This window comes from Mesoplodon densirostris, chromosome 17 (genome assembly GCF_025265405.1).
Source record: "Mesoplodon densirostris isolate mMesDen1 chromosome 17, mMesDen1 primary haplotype, whole genome shotgun sequence".
Classification (NCBI taxonomy): Eukaryota; Metazoa; Chordata; class Mammalia; order Artiodactyla; family Ziphiidae; genus Mesoplodon; species Mesoplodon densirostris.
This window is the reverse complement of record NC_082677.1, coordinates 24,800,956-24,821,615: the sequence shown is the minus strand read 5'-3', so window position 1 is coordinate 24,821,615 and position 20,660 is coordinate 24,800,956. Positions and strand designations below refer to the sequence as shown.

Here is a 20,660-nt window from a genome sequence, read left to right as displayed (position 1 = left end):
AGGGGAAGGGATCCAATGCCCTAAGGGGGAAATTGGGGAACCACTGGGAGGGCAGAGGATCAAAAGGGAGCGTGGCCAGGTTTCCTCTGCCCACGTAGATCCCCAGGAACCTGCTGAGATCCCAGGCCTGATCCTCTGCCCAGCTAGGCCCCCTCCAGCCACGCCGGTTCTGAGGGAGTGGGAGGGAGGGAAGGGGGAGGAGAAGTAAAGTCTAGACCTCTGGGACTGGCACCCCTGAAGGGTGGCTGGGGAAGGGGAGAAGTTCCTACACCCAGCTGGAGTCACCCACAGTTAGGGGTCCAGCAGCAACAGGGGAGACCCTGGGGGAGAAAGTGGGGGACAGACGTGAAGGAATGGAGTGCAAGGGGGCCAGTGCTTTCCCTGTCCACTTAGGTACCGGGGGGGCTGTTGGGTTCACAGGCCTAATCCTCTGCCCTCGGAGCCTCCCTCCTGCCGCGCAGAGCCCAAGGCCCATGCCTACACCGCCCGCCCAGGGCCCCACCTCTACACTCGGAGACCCCCTCTGAGACCCCCTCCAAGGCACTGGGCCTAAGCCCCACCCACACACACTCACCCAGGGCCTTACCTCCAAACTCCGGAATGCCACACTCCAGAGGTGCTCCATTCAACTTGCTGCCTCTCCCCTTCCCCGCAGGTCCTAAGCTGAGGCCCCGCCACATGCTAGAACGTCACCCCCGCCTAGGCCCCGCCCAGGCCCTGCCCTATGCTCAAAAGGCACCCCCCAACCCACCTAGATCCCACCCCACCTTAAACCCCATCCCTCCCTTAGTTCCACCCCTGCCTAAGTTCTGCCCCCATAGCAAGACTTTTTTTTTTTTCCTCTTTTAGATTCGGTTTCTGTTTTATCTTGTTGATTCATTGTAGTTGATTATTTTATATTTTTATTTTTCCTAATAAATCTTTTATTTTTCTAATTTTATTTTATTCTTTATACTTTGTTATTGTTCTCGCCTTTTCCTTATTCCCCCCATCCCTTTTTTTTCTCTCTTTTTTATGTTCTGGTTTTATTTTACCTTTTTGCAGTTGTTTCAATTATATTTTATTTTTCCTAATATATTTTTTCTCTTTCTAACTTTATTTAGTTTTTTATTCTTTGATACTGTACTGCTCCTTTTTTTCTTTCTTTGTTTCTCTCTTTTTTTTTTTTTTTATTTTTTACCATGCCACAAGGTTTGAAGGATCTTGGTTCCCTGTGGGAGGTCAGGTCCAAGCTACTGTGGTGGGAGCTCTGAGTCCATACCAGTGGACAAACAGAGAACCTCAGACCCCAGGGTATATTAATCGGAGGGAGGGCTCCCAGAGGTCCTCAGCACCAAGACCCGGCTCTATCCAACTGCCTGCAAACTCCACTGCTGGATGTCTCAGGGCAAACAACCAGTAGGACAGGGATACAGAACCACACACCAAAAAAAAAAAAAAAAGAAACGACAAAAAAATGTGTTAAACACCTACAAGACCAAATAAATGAAGACAAAATAGGCAATCTACCTGAAAAAGAATTCAGAGTAATGATAGTAAAACTGACCCAAAATCTACGAAACAGAATGGAGAAAATACAAGAAACATTTGAAAAGGATCTAGAAAACAAAAAGCAAACAAACAGTGATGAACAACACAATTACTGAACACTGAACAATTATGCAATTACTCTAGTAGGAATCAATGGCAGAATAACTGAGTCAGAAGAATGGAAAAGTGAGCTGGAAGATACAATGGTGAAAATAACCGCCAGGAAGCAGAATAAAGAAAAAAGAATGAGAAGAATTGAGGACAGTCACAGAGACCTCTGGGACAACATGAAATGCAACAACATGTGAATTATAGGGGTACCAGAAGAAGAGAAAAAGAAAGAATCTGAGGGCTTCCCTGGTGGCACAGTGGTTGAGAGTCTGCCTGCCGATGCAGGGTACACGGGTTCGTGCCCCAGTCCGGGAAGATCCCACATGCCGCGGAGCGGCTGGGCCCGTGAGCCATGGCCGCTGAGCCTGCGCATCCGGAGCCTGTGCTCCACAATGGGAGAGGCCACAACAGTGAGAGGCCCGCGTACCTCAAACAAAAAAAAGAAAGGATCTGAGAAAATATTTGAAGAGATTATACTCCTAAACTTCCCTAATATGGGAAAGGAAATAGTCAATCAAGTCCAGAAAGCACAGAGAGTACCATACGGATAAACCCAAAGAAAAACAAGCCAAGACACATATTAACCAAACTATCAAAAATTAAATACAAAAAAGAAACATTAAAAGCAGCAAGGGAAAAGCACCAAATAACATACACAGGAATCCCCATAAGGTTAACAGCTGATTTTTCAGCAGAAACACTGCAAGCCAGAAGGGAGTGGCAGGACATATTTAAAGTGATGAAAGGGAAAAACCAACAACCAAGATTACTCTACCCAGCAAGGATCTCATTCAGATTCGATGGAGAAATTAAAACCTTTACAGACGAGCAAAAGCTAAGAGAATTCAGCACCACCAAACCAGCTTTACGACAAACGCTAAACGAACTTCTCTAGGCAGGAAACACAAGAGAAAAGACCTAAAATAACAAATCGAAAACAATTGAGAAAATGGTAATAGGAACATACATATCAGTAACTACCTTAAATGTGAATTGATTAAATGCTCCAACCAAAAGACACAGAATGGCTGAATGGATACAAAAACAAGACCTGTATAAATGCTGTCTACAAGAGACCCACCTCCGACCTAGGGACACATACAGACTGAAAGTGAGGGGATGGAAAAAAGATATTCTATGCAAATGGAAATCAAAAGAAAGCTGGAGTAGCAATTCTCATATCAGACAAAATAGACTTTAAAACAAAGACTATTACAAGAGACAGAAAGGACACTACATAATGATCAAGTGATCAATCCAAGAAGAAGATATAACAACTATAAATATTTATGCACCCAAAATAGGAGCACCTCAATACATAAGGCAAATATTAACAGCCATAAAAGAGGAAATCGACAGTAACACAATCATGGTAGGAGACTTTAACATCCCACTTTCACCAAAGGACAGATCACCCACAATAAAAATAAATAAGGAAACACAGGCTTTTAAATGACACATTAAACAAGATGGACTTAACTGATAATTATAGGACATTCCATCCCAAAACAACAGAATACACTTTCTTCTCAAGTACTCATGGAACCTTCTCCAGAATAGACCATACCAAGCCTGGTAAATTTAAGAAAATTGAAATTGTATCAAGTATCTTTTCCGACCACAATGCTATGAGACTAGATACAATTACAGGAATAAAACTGTAAAAAGTACAAACACATGGAGGCTAAACAATACACTACTAAATAACCAAGAGATCACTGAAGATATCAAAGAGGAAATCAAAAAATACCTAGAAACAAATGACAATGGAGACACGATGACCCAAAACCTATGGGACACAGCAAAAGCAGTTCTAAGGGGGACATTTATAGCAATACAATCCCACCTTAAGAAACAGGAAACATCTCGAGTAAACAACCTGACCCTGCACCTAAAGCAATTAGAGAAAGAAGAACAGAAAACCCCCAAAGTTAGCAGAAGGAAAGAAATCATAAAGATCAGATCAGAAATAAATGAAAAAAAATGAAGGAAATGATAGCAAAGATAAATAAAACTAAAAGCTGGTTCAAAGAGAAGATAAACAAAATTGATAAACCATTAGCCAGACTCATCAAGAAAAAAAGGGAGAAAAATCAAAAAGACAGAATTAGAAAGGAAAACAGTGAAGTAAAAACTGACACAGCAGAAATACAAAGGATCATGAGAGATTACTATAAGCAACTATATTCCAATAAAATGGACAATATGGAAGAAATGGACAAATTCTTAGAAAAGCACAACCTTCCAAGTCTGAACCAGGAAGAAACAGACAGTATAAACAGACCAATCACAAGCACTGAAATTGAGACTGTGATTAAAAATCTTCCAACAAACAAAAGCCCAAGACCAGATGGCTTCACAGGCGAATCTATCAAACATTTAGAGAAGAGCTAATACCTATCCTACTCAAACTCTTCCAAAATATAGCAGAAGGAGGAACACTCCCAAACCCATTCTACGAGGCTACCATCACGCTGATTCCAAAACCAGACAAAGATGTCACAAAAAAACAAAACTACAAGCCAATATCTCTGATGAACATAGAAGTAAAAATCCTCAACAAAATACTAGCAAACAGAATCCAACAGCACATTAAAAGGATCATACACCATGATCAAGGGGGTTTATTCCAGGAATGCAAGGATTCTTCAATACATGCAAATCAATCAATGTGATACACCATATTAACAAATTGAAGGATAAAAACCATACGATAATCTCAACAGATGCAGAAAAAGCTTTTGACAAAATTCAACACCCATTTATGATAAAAACGCTCCAGAAAGTAGGCATACAGGGAACCTAACTCGACATAATAAAGGCCATATATGACAAACCCACAGCCAACATTGTCCTCAATGGTGAAAACCTGAAACCATTTCCTCTAAGATCAGGAACAAGACAAGATGGCCCACTCTCACCACTATTTTTCAACATAGTTTTGGAAGTTTTAGCCACAGCAATCAGAGAAGAAAAAGAAATAAAAGGAATCCAAATCAGAAAAGAAGAAGTAAAACTGTCACTGTTTGCAGATGATGTGATACTATACACAGAGAATCATAAAGGTACTACCAGAGCTAATACCACTAGATATAAAGATACCACTAGAGCTAATCAGTGAATTTGGTAAAGTAGCAGGATACAAAATTAATGCACAGAGGGGCTTCCCTGGTGGTGCAGTGGTTGAGAGTCTGCCTGCCGATGCAGGGGACACGGGTTCGTGCCCCGGTCCGGGAAGATCCCACATGCCGCGGAGCGGCTGGGCCCGTGAGCCATGGCTGCTGAGCCTGGGCGTCCGGAGCCTGTGCTCTGCAACGGGAGAGGCCACAACAGTGAGAGGCCCGCGTACCGCACACACACACAGACACACAGACACACACACAAAAATTAATGCACAGAAATCTCTTGCATTCCTATGCACTAATGATGAAAAATCTGAAAGAGAATTTAAGGAAACATTCCCATTTACCATTGCAACAAAAAGAATAAAATACCTAGGAATAAACCTACCTAAGGAGACAAAAGACCTGTATGCAGAAAACTGTAAGACACTGATGAAGGAATTTAAAGATGATATAAACAGATGGAGAGATATACCATGTTCTTGGATTGGAAGAATCAAATTGTGAAAATGACCATACTACCCAAAGCAATCTACAGATTCAATGCAATCCCTATCAAACTACCAATGGCATTTTTCACAGAACTAGAACAAAAAATTGCACAATTTGTATGGAAACACAAAAGACCCCGAATAGCCAAAGCAATCTTGAGAAAGAAAAATGGAGCTGGAGCAATCAGGCTCCCAGACTTCAGACTATACTACAAAGCTAGAGTAATCAAGACAGTACAGTTCTGCCACAAAAAACAGAAACAGAGGTCAATGGAACAGGATAGAAAGCACAGAGATAAACCCACGCACATATGGTCACCTTATCTTTGATAAAGGAGGCAAGAATATACAATGGAGAAAAGACAGCCTCTGCAATAAGTGCTGCTGGGAAACTGGACAGCTACATGTAAAAGAATGAAATTAGAACACTCCCTAACACCATACACAAAAAGAACCTCAAAATGGATTAAAGACCTAAATGTAAGGCCAGACACTATCAAACTCTTAGAGGAAAACATAGGCAGAACACTCTAAGACATAAATCACAGCAAGATCCTTTTTGACCCACCTCCTAGGGAAATGGAAATAAAAACAAAAATAAACAAATGGGACCTAATGAAACTTCAAAGCTTTTGCACAGCAAAGGAAACCATAAACAAGACAAAAAGACAACCCTCAGAATGGGAGAAAATATTTGCAAATGAAGCAACTGACAAAGGATTAATCTCCAAAATATACAAGCAGCTCATGCAGCTCACTATCAAGAAAACAAACAACTCAATCCAAAAATGGGCAGAAGACTAAATAGACATCTCTCCAAAGAAGGTATACAGACTGCCAACAAACACATGAAAGAATGCTCAACATCACTAATCATTAGAAAAATGCAAATGAAAACTACAATGAAGTATCATCTCACACTGGTCAGAATGGCCATCATCAAAAAATCCACAAACAATAAATGCCGGAGAGAGTGTAGAGAAAGGGGAACGGTCTTGCAATGTTGGTGGGAATGTAAATTGATACAGCCACTATGGAGAACAGTATGGATGTTCCTTAAAAAACTAAAAATAGAATTACCATATGACCCAGCAATCCCACGACTGGGCATATAACCTGAGAAAACCATAACTCAAAACGAGTCACGTGCCAGAATGTTCATCGCAGCCCTATTTACAATAGCCAGGACATGGAAGCAACCTAAGTGTGCATCAACAGATGAATGGGTAAGGAAGATGTGGCACGTATATACAATGGAATATTACTCAGCCATAAAAAGAAACAAAATTGAGTTATTTGTAGTGAATGGATGGACCTAGAATCTGTCATACAGAGTGAAGTAAGTCAGAAAGAGAAAAACAAATACCGTATGCTAACACATATATATGGAATCTAAAAAAAAAAAAATGGTTCTGAAGAACCTAGGGGCAGGACAGGAATAAAGACACAGACGTAGAGAATGGACCTGAGGACACAGGGAGGGGGCAGGGTAAGCTGGGATGAAGTGAGAGAGTAACATTGACATATATACACTACCAAATGTAAAACAGATAGCTAGTGGGAAGCAGCTGTACAGCACAGGGAGATCAGCTCAGTGTTCTGTGACCACCTAGAGGTGTGGAATAAGGAGGGTGGGAGGGAGACCCAAGAGGGGGTGATATGGGGATATACATATGCGTATAGCTGATTCACTTTGTTATATAGCAGAAAGTAACACAACATTGTAAAGCAATTATACTCTAATAAAGATGTTAAAATAAATAAATAAATAAATATAAACTAGTGACGTTTTCTTAGTATCCCAAGGGGCAACATAATACAATGGAAAGAAAAAGCCTCTGAAGCCAAACAGACCTAGCTGTGATTTCTCATCCTGTCCTTTATCAGTGTCCTTGGACAAGTATTCTGAATCTCCCGGGCCTAAGTTTTCTTATTTTCAAAAGAGCAGTAATAGTACTTACTGAGTACAGTTATTGTGAGGATTATAGTTAAAGCACCTTGTCCAGTCCCTCAGACAGTGAGAACTAGGTGTGGAAGGATATTAAAAGCCCATCCTCACCTGCACAGTCCTCTACCTGGTGTGCACACTGGACAATAGGCTGCAAGGTATGGATTCAGTGGTCATGAATGAGCTTCTGGGTTTACTCAAATTACCCTCTGCACCTAGAGCCCACCCTGAAAAAATAAGGGAGAAAGGAACCTACCTAACTAGTACAGCCTGTGTGAGGTGCTTTCCCAAGACATTGCATTTTATTCACCAGAGTCATCCTATAAGATTGCTCAGAAAGAATCTGAACCCAGGCTCATCACACTCCCTGCATGCATTACCATCTCAAGAGATTTCAAAAGAATCACAACTAATCTCACTGCAAGTGCACACTCATTTACTAAACTGACCTATTTACCGTGTATCACTCTCTACTAGGATGTAATGGACATCAAGAGGAAAAACAGGGGAGCAAGGGACATAATACAATATGTTTAGAACCTATCTACCGTGTATCACTCTCTACTAGGATATAGTGGACATCAAGGGGCAAAACAGGGGAGCAAGGGACATAATACAATACGTTTAGAATCAAAGTCCTCATTATTCACCACATGCGCTAACTGAACTAAGAAATTAAATCGTTTACACAGTTACATTTATTCAGGATCTTCTATATGCTTAGCACCAAGAACATGAAGATAACTACAATAAGATCCTTTGAAGGTGTCAAAGGAAAAAAAAATGCATACATATAAAGCCTTAGCTTATATAAGCCACTCATCTATAAAGTGGGCTGATGGGACTGATCTAATACAGATAGCTGTAATCAAAATTAAATGAGAAGTATAACAATGGCCAGTACAGTACTGAGCATAGAAAAGGTATTCAGTTTTTCTTAAAATTGGAAAAATACTTCAATATACATTAAATAAATCAGAGCATATACATATACATTAAGTATCAAGCTATACATTTTTTGTGTATAGGTGTCAGAATAAGAGTATTTATGCAAATTTTCTTGTATTTGCATAGGGAAACACAGGAAGAGGAGGAAATACTTCCCAATTCATTCTATGAGATCAGTGTTACCCGAATACCAAAATATGACAAAGACATCATTCAGTCCACCACAGTTATGGACTGAATGTTTGTGCTCCTCCAAAATTCATATGTTGAAATCCTAACTGCCAATATGATAGTATGTACAGGTTGGGTCTTTGGGAGGCCATTAGGTCATGAAGATAAAAGCTAGACAAAAATAGAACACATGTTGTATTATTACATTTACATAAAATTCTAGAAAATCCAAATAAATCTACAAAGTAGATCAGTAATTCCCAGAAAAGGGAGGAACGAGGGGACATTATAAAGGGGCACAAGTAAACTTTTCAGAGTGATGAGTTTACTTGATTATTATCTTGATTTTAGTGATGTTTCATGGTTACATACATATGTCAAAATTTATGGAGTCGTACATTAAATATGTACAATTTGTTGTATGTAAATTACACTTAGTAACACTATTTTTTAAAAGATTAGAATTAAAATGTTAACAGTGCTTATAATTAGGCTTACAAATGATTTGCATTTTATCCTTTGTTTCAGTGTTTCCCAAGTTTTTGTACTGATGTTTTGTTTTTGTGCTAGGAACAAACAGTTATATTTCTTTTGAAAAATCATATTGCAAAGTAATCATAGCCATACTGGAAGTAGAAAAGAATTGTGATACACAGAGAAAGTAGCAATTTGATGGGTGACATATATTAGAATATTTTGACTAATCAATAGATCACAATTTAATACCCCAAATTCGGGGCTTCCCTGGTGGCACAGTGGTTGAGAGTTCACCTGCCGATGTAGGGGACACGGGTTTGTGCCCCGGTCCGGGAAGATCCCACAAGCTACGGAGCGGCTGGGCCCATGAGCCATGGCTGCTGAGCCTGCGCGTCCGGAGCCTGTGCTCCGCAAGGCCACAACAGTGAGAGGCCCACATACCGCAAAAAAACAAAACAAAACAAAACAAAAAACCCCAAATTCAATTTGCAATTCAGCCTCTTAAAATGCTTATCCATAAACTATTACTAAATTGTGATAATTTACAAAAGACAACTTGGTTGGTCTTAATGTAGCTAGTCATATTCATGACAAGACAACAATAATCAAAAACATAAAATGAGATCAAGGAATGACCTTCAGTTATGAACACATCTCAGAAGAAGCAAGAATTTTTAGGTTCTGTCAAATTCTTTAAACACAAAGCATTAACTTTTTATTTGTATGAGTCAGTTCACAGAAAAAGCAGTTATAATGCAGGTATTCTCTAATTTAATAAAGTTTCACTTTAAACATGGGAGTTTAATAGCTTTTTTAAAGTTACAGTCTAATATATACTTACTATAACGAAGAAAAAAATCCAAAAATGTAAAAAGAAAAATTAAATGATCCCTTCCATTTCCAACCCAACTCCTAACCCACTGCCCCAGAAAGAAGTCAAAGAGCCTGGAGTTCGGCCTTCCACACTTTTCTCTGTGTACAGGGAGACATATAATACACCTGCAAAGGGTGTTCCAAGTTTGCTTGTTTTTTAAAACAGAAACAAAAATTGTATCATACTTTATATACTACTCTGCAGTCTTCCATTTTTGCTTAACAACATCATATGGACACCCTCTAGGTCCACAGATATAAATCTAATTTATTCTTTTTTAACAGCTGCAGAAGTTTCCATAATATATTTGTAATATAATTTATTCAACTATTCCTCTGCTGATACACTCAGATTGCTTCTAGTTTTTGTCACTATCAAAAATAACAAAATGCTTCAATATATATTGTATACAAATATCTTTTTTTTATGTGCTGATTTTTCCCTTAATGGATAGAACCTAATAAAGAAACTGCTACATCCAGAAGGTATTTTATTTTAATAGCTATTACCATATTACTTTCCAAAGAAGTCAAATGAACTCACACTTCCACAGCAATGAACGAAATGCCATTTCCCTGCGACCTTGTAGGTACTGGACATTATAATACCTTTTAATTTTGGCCCAGATGATGTATGAATATTGCTAACTTATTGTATAATTTGCATCTTTCTAACTATTAAGCAGGGTTAGAACATATGTACATATGCACATATTGGCCATCTGGATTTCCTGTCCTGTGGTATGCCTATTTAAACCCTTTGCCTATTTTCTACTGGATCATATGATGTTTCTCATCAATTTATATGCTATATTTGTATATAAAGGGTATTAAACCTCTGTCTGCCATATATGTTATATATGCATTGAAAATGTGATTTTTAAGTTAGGGGTTTAGTACTTGAATTCATTTAAACAATGTCATTAATGATGGTTAAATTGCCAGGTAAATACAAAGAAGCCTATTTAACATACTACCTAGCTCAAAAACTGTACATCTGCAATGAAAGTTGCAGAAAGCAACAAGAGTCATTAAAAAGAAAATAAAAAGCAATAAAACACATCAATAAACTTTAAGTCATCTTCAGTATGGTACTTGGGAGAAAGAAAATTAAAGAAAAACTAGGCACTGAATAAACACTGCTATAGACACCCCAGAGGAAACTTCAGGGCATGTTCAGGAGCTTTAAAAGTTGGTGGGACTCTTCCTTTTGAGGACTCTGTGCTTAAAAATATATCTAAAGAAATCTCAAATGAAATCCTTTTCCAAAGTAAATTCTCATGTAATGAGAGGCAATTAGGATACTAGTAAAAATAAGGCAAGTCTTAAGGATTGGAGGCTTTGCTTCTCAGATTGTTTTTCAAGCACTGACAATTAAGTAAGGGAATCTGAGGTAACACCTCCCTGGAGGCCTTTTGTGTAACCTCTGTCACTAATTTATTAAAACTGACAAGTAGCTGCAATGATTGTTCCACATTATCTACCCTGACACAAAAATGACATAGCGTTTCCATGCTATTCTGTCATTTATAACATTGATGAATTTCTCAAACCTCTTAAAATCATTTACAAACTAAAGACAAAAGTTCTTTCCCCCCTAAAAAAACTCTCATCCTGTTAATTATGCCCAAACTCACCATTTTAAGAGCACAATGCTGTAATTCTTGCAGTACATCTTTATGGGCCCTAATTGCTTAGATAAGAGTTCAGAGTGTCCAGTAAACCTTAAATGACCTCACATATAATTGGTTCACTGACTGCAACAAGAAGATTATGTAAGGAAGCAGAAATATAATTCTGAGGTCAGGTTTAAAGTCATCTCTCGAAAACTTGCTACCTTGGAGCACCACTTCATAAGTCAAACCTTGGAAGAAATACCAGCTTTGATACAACATCGTTTAGCTTCAAGCACAAAAACATGAAGGAACCCCTTTTCAACAGCTGCCAATTTCAACTAAGCCTTGAGGTTTGGTTCTCATACAAAAAGGCAAAAAAGCTTCAATTATCCACTTCAACACTTGCAGGTAAGAGACTAGGGACTAAGATGATAAATGGAAGTTATAATGGTCAAGGCAGGAGGTAACAAGACCTAGATAATTAAAAAACTAAAGAACAGTCCAACTCTTATGTCTATTATATGCCAGGCACTGGGCTAGATACTGGAGCTAAAAAGATGTCCTGCTGTGCCCAATGCTGTGAAGACAGAAACAGTTCAAATGAGAAGCTGACAACTGACTACAAAATATAAGCATTCATTATCTCAATCAAATGGTCAGTGAATTAAGAAATTTTACTTTGATGAGATAATACTGCTTTTGTGTGGTTTTTAGTTGAATTTTAGAAGTCCACTTAAGAATACCTCCAGTCTATAGCTTCTGCCAGTTAGCAGGATTTCTACCATTCCATTAAACAGATGCTAAATATGAATGTCAGGCATCATAGTTCAACATTGTGACTTTTATTTCTTCATTACTAAAATACAGTAGTGATTTTCAATGCTCTAATTAATAAAATAAAATAAAACTGCCATGCTTCAACTATTTCAATATTTTTCAATAATCCTTCACACTTTTAAATTCCAAAAGAGTTTTCTAACATCGCAGGACTTATTCTAAAGAAAGCCACCAGAGACACTGTGGCAGACTATAAAAGAAAAATCAAACAGACGTCAGGAAATCTGGGTTTTGCTACTAATTAATTAGTCTTCTGACCTCTTTCTTGTGATCCTACTTTCCTGGCTATAAAATGAGTTCCAGAGAGGATAATAATTGCTAAAGTTCCTTTCCTTAACAAAAGTCTATCATTTTATGTTTCATTTCAAAATATTAAATCCAAAAGGTAAAAAGCTAAAATGAAGCATAAATACAGGAAGGAAAGTAATAGGATATCAAATTTCAACAAAACACCATTTCCAAAATATTTTAACATATTTTTAAAAATAACTTTTAGGGAGAAAAAATCTACCCAAGTTCTCTCCTGGCCAAAACCCATAATCTCTAATCAGTCATGTAATAGCAAGAATGAAGCCAAAGAACTGTAATTTTCCCATTCTGGTAATAGTCCCTGAGAGAGGGAGAAAACGTTCAAAGAACTGTATTTGAACATAATACAGTAAATAGATGCATAAAAACATGTTATATTATGCAATACAATATATCTGTCTAATCAATGTGTAGCAACCACCATATAATACTTATGTGAATATGTGAGATTTTGATTGAATTAGCTTGGCCACCTTTCCTATTTCAAGTTAACAAATGCCCAACAGTCTTTTTCTTACAAATGGCACAGTTGCTCGTAAGAAAGACTAGCAGAGGCAATATAACAATTTACTACTGGGTAAAACATATGCTATCATCCTCTTGATATATGGTAGGAACAATGATGAATGGATAACAGGCACAAACCATCCAACTGATTTCAGTATAAACTCTCTTCTGATATATTTCAAAGGGTAAGCTACTAATAACGAAACACAAAATAAATGAAAAGTTGATTACATAAGAGATAATAAAAATTGAAAGTATGTAAACCAGAAAATGTTGAGGGCTTTTCTTAGTTTTTCTGGGGGTTTTTTGTGAGAATTTATGGGAGTTTTGCTATATTTAGGAACAGATACCTTTTACACTTTGGGACTTGGTCTGAGCCAGCCACTGTATTGTCCCTCAGTCATTTGCAAAGTATGAGAATACATTCATTCAAAGCACATGCTTGTAGTTTTTAAATTGATATTATTGCTAGGATCCCTTGAATTCTTGAAGCTAGTACAGACAGTCTTGTTAATTCTCTCACTGAATACGATCCTCAAAATGAGGAAGTATCTGTGATTATGACATAGTACTTCAGCAGACCCCAGACAAGAGACTATGGCATCTTAGTTGTTAAGAGAAGGGATGGATAGTGCTATCCCTTGTTGATAGCTATCAGGCAATGACTAGGTCTAGGTGAGACTGAAAAGGCCAACATTCTTTCCACACTGCAAATATGTTACGTTTGATCTTTTTAAACTGAAGGGTACTTGAAGAGCCTACCAACATTCATGATCCTGCAAACAACCTAACTGAGGGCAAATTCAAAATTAAATCTAGCTGAAATATATTCCAGATTCATTTTTTAGGGATAAGACTGAATGAAGATGAAACTGTTTTTAGCATATCTCTTAGGCAGAATCACAGCAGCCTTTAGTAATCCCCATACTCAATAGTGTCACAGGCATGGGATAATGGAAAATGAAAAGGAACAAGAATCAGGAGACTGGGGAAATGGTTGTATCAGGAACTCATATGTATTCAGCATTATGTGCCAGGCACTATCATATATATTTCACATATGCTATTTGATCTAATCCTTACAATATATCAGTGAGGTTGAAATGATCATCCCCATAGAGTCAAAGAGAATCAGAACAGTTAAATGACTATGGAAATTGACACATCTAAAAAGAAAGAAAGAAGGAAGGAAGGAGGGAAAGAGAGAAGGGAAGAAGGGAGGAAGGAAGGAAGGAATAAAGAAGGAGGGAGGGAGGAAGAGAGGGAGAAAGAAAGGGAGGGAGGGAGGAAGGAAGGAAGGAAAGAAATTCATACATCTAGAAAGTAGTACAGTCAAAATTTTAAACATAATTTCCCCCCACCAAGTAGTTGTTTCCCTACAGAACTCAAACTATATAGCACTTTTCTTATTGTCTATCAAGAGCAGATATTATTCTTCACATCTGAAGTTTATTATAAAAAGTTAGTTACATTCATAATGAGAAAGACCCAGAAATCAGGAAAAATGAGTGGGTTTTTTTTTCAATTATCACGTACCTATGACATGTATGATGTTATAGATCTATTTTGTTAATTTTTCTCTAGATGAGTATAACAACTTGTTAAAGAATTAAGCCATTAGTCTCACCCCTAGAAAAGAAAACCTGTCTATTAAAATAATATGATTAGGCATAACCATTAAATAATGAACATCAAAAATAAATATTCCTGACTCCCACATCTAGTTAGGATGGCGAGAATTGCAAGAGAATTTCACTTCCAACATAACAACCAGGACAAACCAGTTAATCTACAAAAATCACAGTTTCTTAAAATCCATCATACAGCTAAGGATACAAAGAAATCTAAATGAACTAGATTATAGAAAGTAATGAGCCCTTTCAAGGAGAGAAGAGACCCACAGCTAACTTTCATCCCTGGTAGAATGGCAAGAGGAGGAAGAATCTGCCATAGATGTGTCAGGGTAAACAAGGTGAACTTTTAACAAACCTATAATTGCCATACATGGGCTGGCATGATAAGTCCCCACAACAGAGAAAATCTGCACCTACCACGAACTCTTTCCCATCCACGTATTCAAGCATGAGAGATGAAAAATAAAAAGGAAAACTAGGGACTTCCCTGGCAGTCCGGTAGTTAAGACTCCATGCTTTCACTGCAGTGGGCGTGGGTTCCATCCCCAGTGGAGGAACTAAGATTCTGCATGTGGGGCGGCGTGGCCAAAAAATTAGAAAAAAAAAAGGAAAACCAAATGGACATGGTAGAAATGAAATATATTAACCGAAATGAATGAATCATCAGATGGGACTAACACTGAACATACGAAACAGAAGAGAGAGTCAATTAACTTAGTTATGGACAAGAAGTTACCAAAACTGATGACAGTTATTAACCCATAGATTCAAGAAGCTTAGAGAAATACAACAAAGATAAATTCAAAGTAAACCGTACCTCGGTACATCAAGCCAAACTTCTGGTGAAAAATAAAAAATAAAAAAAGAATCTTAAATGCAGATACAGAAAACAGACAAGTTACAAACAGGCAAAAAAAACAAAAATTATAGCTGACTTTTTATTAGAAACAGTAGAAACCAGAAGACAATAAAATGATGTCTTTAAAGTACTACAAGAAAAAAAATGGCATTCCATATCCAACAATAATGCTTTGAAAACGAAAGCAAAATAAACACAATTTAAGAAAGACAACAGATGAGAGAATGCATATCTAGCAAACATACTAAAAGAAATGCTAAAAGAAACTCTTCTTGCTAAAGGGAAATGCTTTCAGATGATGTATGCCTGAATCTGCAGAAAGGAATAAAAAGCAGTATAAAGCATTAAAATAGGGATAAATATTAAAAGCTTGTAAAACTATCTTCATTTTATACCTATATATTAATTTTATTTAAAATTCTATTATTGCTTAAAGCAAAAATAACTATAAATCTCACTGTTTTAGCAAAAATGACAATAAATATCATAGTTTTTAGCATATATGTAATTAAAATATATGTTGACAATAGTACAAAGGGTATGTGATGTAAATGAAAGTATAGTATATACAGCTCAACAAACATCAGGTAAGAAACCTCATAGAGACCACATTCAGACACATCATAGTCAAATTATCAAAAGACAAAGACAAAGAGAAAATATCTTGATAGCAGAAAGAAAGGTGATTCATCATGTAGAGGGGATCCTTAGTAAAATTAATAACTGGCTTCTCATCAGAAACTATGGAGGCCAGAGGCAGTAAGACGACATATTCAAAGTGCAGAAAAGAAAAAACTGTCAACCAAGAATTCTTCAAACAATAAAGGTGAAATTAAGAAATTTCCAGACAAATAAAAACTGAGAATTCACCTCTAGCAGATCTGCCCTATAAAAAATACTAAAGAGTGCCCTTCTTTCAGGCTGAAATAAAAGCACACTAGACAGTAACTCAAATCCACACAATAGCATTCCAGTAAAGGTAACTGGAATATATGTAAATGTAAAAAATATATGTAAATGTAAAAACAATATAAATATATTTTGTTTGTAACTCTTTTCTTCTATCTGATTTAAAAGACAATTTCATAAAATGATAATTATAAAATTGTGTCACTAGATTTTTAATATATAAAGCTATAATTTGTATGACAATAGTACAAAGAAAGTAGAAGGGAACAGAGCTATACTGGAACAAAGTTTTTATATACTATTGAAATTAAGTTAGTATTAATATGAACAAGTTTGTTTTAAGTTAAACTGTTAATTATAACCCCTAGAGTTACCACTAAGAAAATAACTCAGGGGACTTCCCTGGTGGTCCAGTGGTTAAGACTGCACTTCCACTGCAGGGGGCATGGGTTCAATTCCTGGTTGGGGAACTACGATCCTGCATGCACGTGGCATGGCCAAAAAAAAAAAAAAAGAAAAAGAAAGCCAACAGAAAAAACCTCAAAAAAAATACAGTAAAAGAAAAGTGGGACAGAGTGGAGGGGACAGATCGCAGAGCCATTTAGGAGGTAGAGTCAATGGAAATTTGTATTGGATGAAAGTGAGATATTCTCCCGCAAGGAGCACATTGTCTACTGAAAGAATCTGAAGAGTGAACAAGAAGTTATTATTATTATTATTATTTTTTTTTTTTTTTGCTGTATGCGGACCTCTCACTGTTGTGGCTTCTCCCATTGCGGAGCACAGGCTCCGGACACGCAGGCTCAGCGGCCTATGGCTCACAAGCCCAGCCGCTCCACGGCATGTGGGATCTTCCCGGACCGGGGCATGAACCCACGTCCCCAGCATCGGCAGGCGGACTCCCAACCACTGCGCCACCAGGGAAGCCCCCAAAAATTATTTTATATTGTGCCCAATGGCTGGAACATAGAACAGGGGAAGTACAGTGACAGGAGATGAGGCTGAGACTAGATCATGAAAGGTAAGGATTGACCTTTGTTCCTAAGGTATTAGAGTGCTTTAAGGAATTTTAAGAAAAGAATTGACATGATTTTGAGCAAAGAAGTGATTCTGAGTCATTAGAGAAATTCAAATCAAAACAATAATGAGATACCACTTCATACCCATGAAGATGGCTACAATAAAAAGGACAGACAATAATAACTGTTGAAGATATGGAGGAACTGGAACCCTCATACATTGCTTGTGGGAATGTAAAATGGTACAGCCTCTTTGGAAAACAGTTTGATAATTCCTGGAAATGCTAAACAGGGTTACCATATAACCTAGCAATTCTACTTCTAGGCACATATCCAAGAAAACTGAAAACATATGTCTGTATAAAAACTTGTATATGAACATTTATAGCAGTATTATTCATAATATCCCAAAACTGATGAATGAATAAACAAAAAGTGGTATATCCATACAACTGAACACTATTTAGCCATAAAAAGGAATGAAGCACATGCTACAACATGAATGAACCTTGAAAACATTATAAGTGAAATAAGCCAAACACAAAGGCCACATATTATATGATCCCATTTATATGAAATGTTAAGAATAGGCAAATCCAAAGAAACAGAAAGTATATTAATGATTGCCAAAGGCTAGATGGGCAGCAGGGGGGAAGAGGAGGAGGAGGAAACAGGGAATGACTGTTAATGAATGTGAGGTTTCTTTTTGACTTGATGAAAAATGTTCTAAAGTTAGATAGTGGCATGGTTGCACAATCCTGTGAATATGCTAAAAACCACTGAGTTGTACACTTTAAAAAGGTGATTTTTATGGTATATGAATTGTATTTCAATAGAGCTGTTAAAAAACAAAAACCATGATGAGTTACCATTTCACACCTTGTAGAATGAGTAAAATCTAAAAGACTAGAAATACCAAGGATGGCAAGGTTGGCAGGGATGTGGAACACTGCTGTTGGTCAAAGGGTAAAATAGTTCAACTACTTTGGAGAACTTTTTGGCAGTGTTTAGTAAAGTTAAACAGGCATCCACCCTATGACACATCAACTCCTAGTTATTTATTTAAGATAAGTGAAAACTTATGACTACAAGACTTCTGCAGGAATGTTCACAGTACCTTTTTCATGAAAGTCCAAAAATGGAAACCATCCAACTCTCCATCAACAAAAGAACAAATAAATTATGGTCTATTTATACAATGGAATATTACTCAGCAGTTAAAAGCAAGCTGATTGGTACAGGAATATGGATGAACCTCAAAATTATTCTTGGTGGAAAGAAATCAAATACACACACACACAAAAAAACTATACTATATGATTCTACTTATAGAAAGCTGAAGAACGAATTAGATTAGTAAAACCAATCTACCATGGTAGAAAATAGAACAGTGGCTTCCAGAGCAGGAGAGCAGGAGAGCAAGAGAGCAGGGAAGGGGCACAAGAGAACATTCAGAGGTGATGAAAGCAATCTTGGTGGTTATATACATTTATAAAATTGTCAAAATCAATCAAAATGAATACTTAAGATCTGTGCATTTTATTAAGTATAAATTTTATTTCAGTTGAAACAGAAACAGCAATATGTGGAAAAATAAATATTTTACTGAAATATTCATGGATGAAGTGATACAAAGTGATAAATTCATAAAATAAATGATTAGTTCTTACAGTAGTTCTGTGGCACAAGTTCCGGGCTCTTAGGCGTTTTCAACTTGTAGGATACATCTCCAATGTTAACTGTATCACCTAAAAAGAGAATACAGAAACACAACCATTATAAGAGACAAGTAAGAAAACAACACACTATGACTTCTGCAACAGTGATTCTCCTGACCTACAGAGAGGGATGTGTGTACCACAGATCTGTCTGTGTTGGGCATCCATAGAAACACCTGTCTATGTCAGGCACGGTGCTGTACAACTAGTATCCATAGTATAAGTTATGTATATAAAGAAGAAGTGTCGGTGAAATTCACTTTTTAAATGCTATTTTAGCAAAAAAGGTGAAATAGTATAAATGTATTAACCAGCTTTATTTTCTCATTAATAGCAATACTAATAAAGTCAACAATACAGAAGGATGCATTTTTGTTTAAGATCATCCAAAGCACCCATAAGGTGGTATCTTTAACATGTATTTGCAACCTTTTTACATCTTTATAGGTTCTTATTTTTACTACATACAACTTCAAGTTCTCTAGCAACATAACTCCCCAATTCAACATTTCTAGGTACATGAAAAGAGCAAAGCCCCAGTGGCATATATGCCAAGAATTCCTATATGAAACAAGCAAAACAGAGCAAAAGCTCTCAGTCACTTCTACATGGTTCTAATTTTTTTAAGTAATATTAATTTCTGGTTGATCTTCTAAAGTGCAGGAGTGAACCAAACAATCTCTGCTTTGCTCTCTCCAACAGCAAAATAGACATATTGATCCCATCTGCAACTGGAACTTCACTTGCAAAGGGCTCAAAAACACTTAGAAAAAGTAGCTGTGTAAAACACATCTTTCAACACTGCCAGTTTTGAGCTAGTGAGGTATCCTGGAGAATAAGGCCTTAAATCATGGTACTAACAACAGCCAACACTTGTTGAATGATTACTATCTTCTAAGTCCTTTACACATTCCCCAAATATGTGAGACAGAGACTTTATAAATGAGGAAATTTGTAAATCTATGGAAAAAAAAGTTTTTATAGATGAAGAAATATATTACAGGTATGTGGTAAATTAAGAGATAAGTAGAAACATTGTGTAAAACACAGTTATAATTTCTAATACAGAATGCACATACATTTAGAGTGTGAATCAAAGGAATTTTCCTCTGAATTAGTCTAGACATCAGCTAATACTTACTGAGTACCAGCTATTTGGCAAATACTATTATAGACATATTTATTTATGTTATTTCATTTAATCTTGACTCTAAGTAACCCATGGTTCCTGTGAGCTATTTCACAGAACTACTGTAACAGAAACTCCATCTCAAACTAGGTTAGTATGAGGACATTGGGGTTTTTGTTACAGCGATTCTATGAAATACCTCACAGGAAGCATGAACCCATCATGAAGAGACCTAGGCTCAGAAACTAGTCCACAATATGTTAGGGAAGGCAACAGGAAGCACAGTCAAAGTCACACGCCAGGATAAACTCACTGAGATACCACCCCAGGCACCATTAGATCCATACTGTGGGACAACACAGTCAGAGGACAACCTTTTCCCCCATTTTATTTTGATATTTCTCAAACCTGTAAGAAAGTTGGAAAAACACTACCTTAAGATGCAAAAGTCA

The 20,660-nt window shown here is 37.1% G+C and overlaps 1 protein-coding gene across 2 annotated transcripts in view; it reads right to left on the bottom strand.

Annotated features, from left to right (window-relative positions):
* The window catches only part of VWA8 (von Willebrand factor A domain containing 8), a 359,147-nt gene that overhangs the window by 323,506 nt on the left and 14,981 nt on the right, over nt 1-20,660 (bottom strand). For both annotated transcript variants that reach the window (XM_060079870.1, XM_060079871.1), the window contains exon 2: nt 19,032-19,109. In XM_060079870.1, coding sequence (XP_059935853.1) covers nt 19,032-19,109 — 78 coding nt within the window. The remainder of the gene's footprint in view (nt 1-19,031; nt 19,110-20,660) is intronic.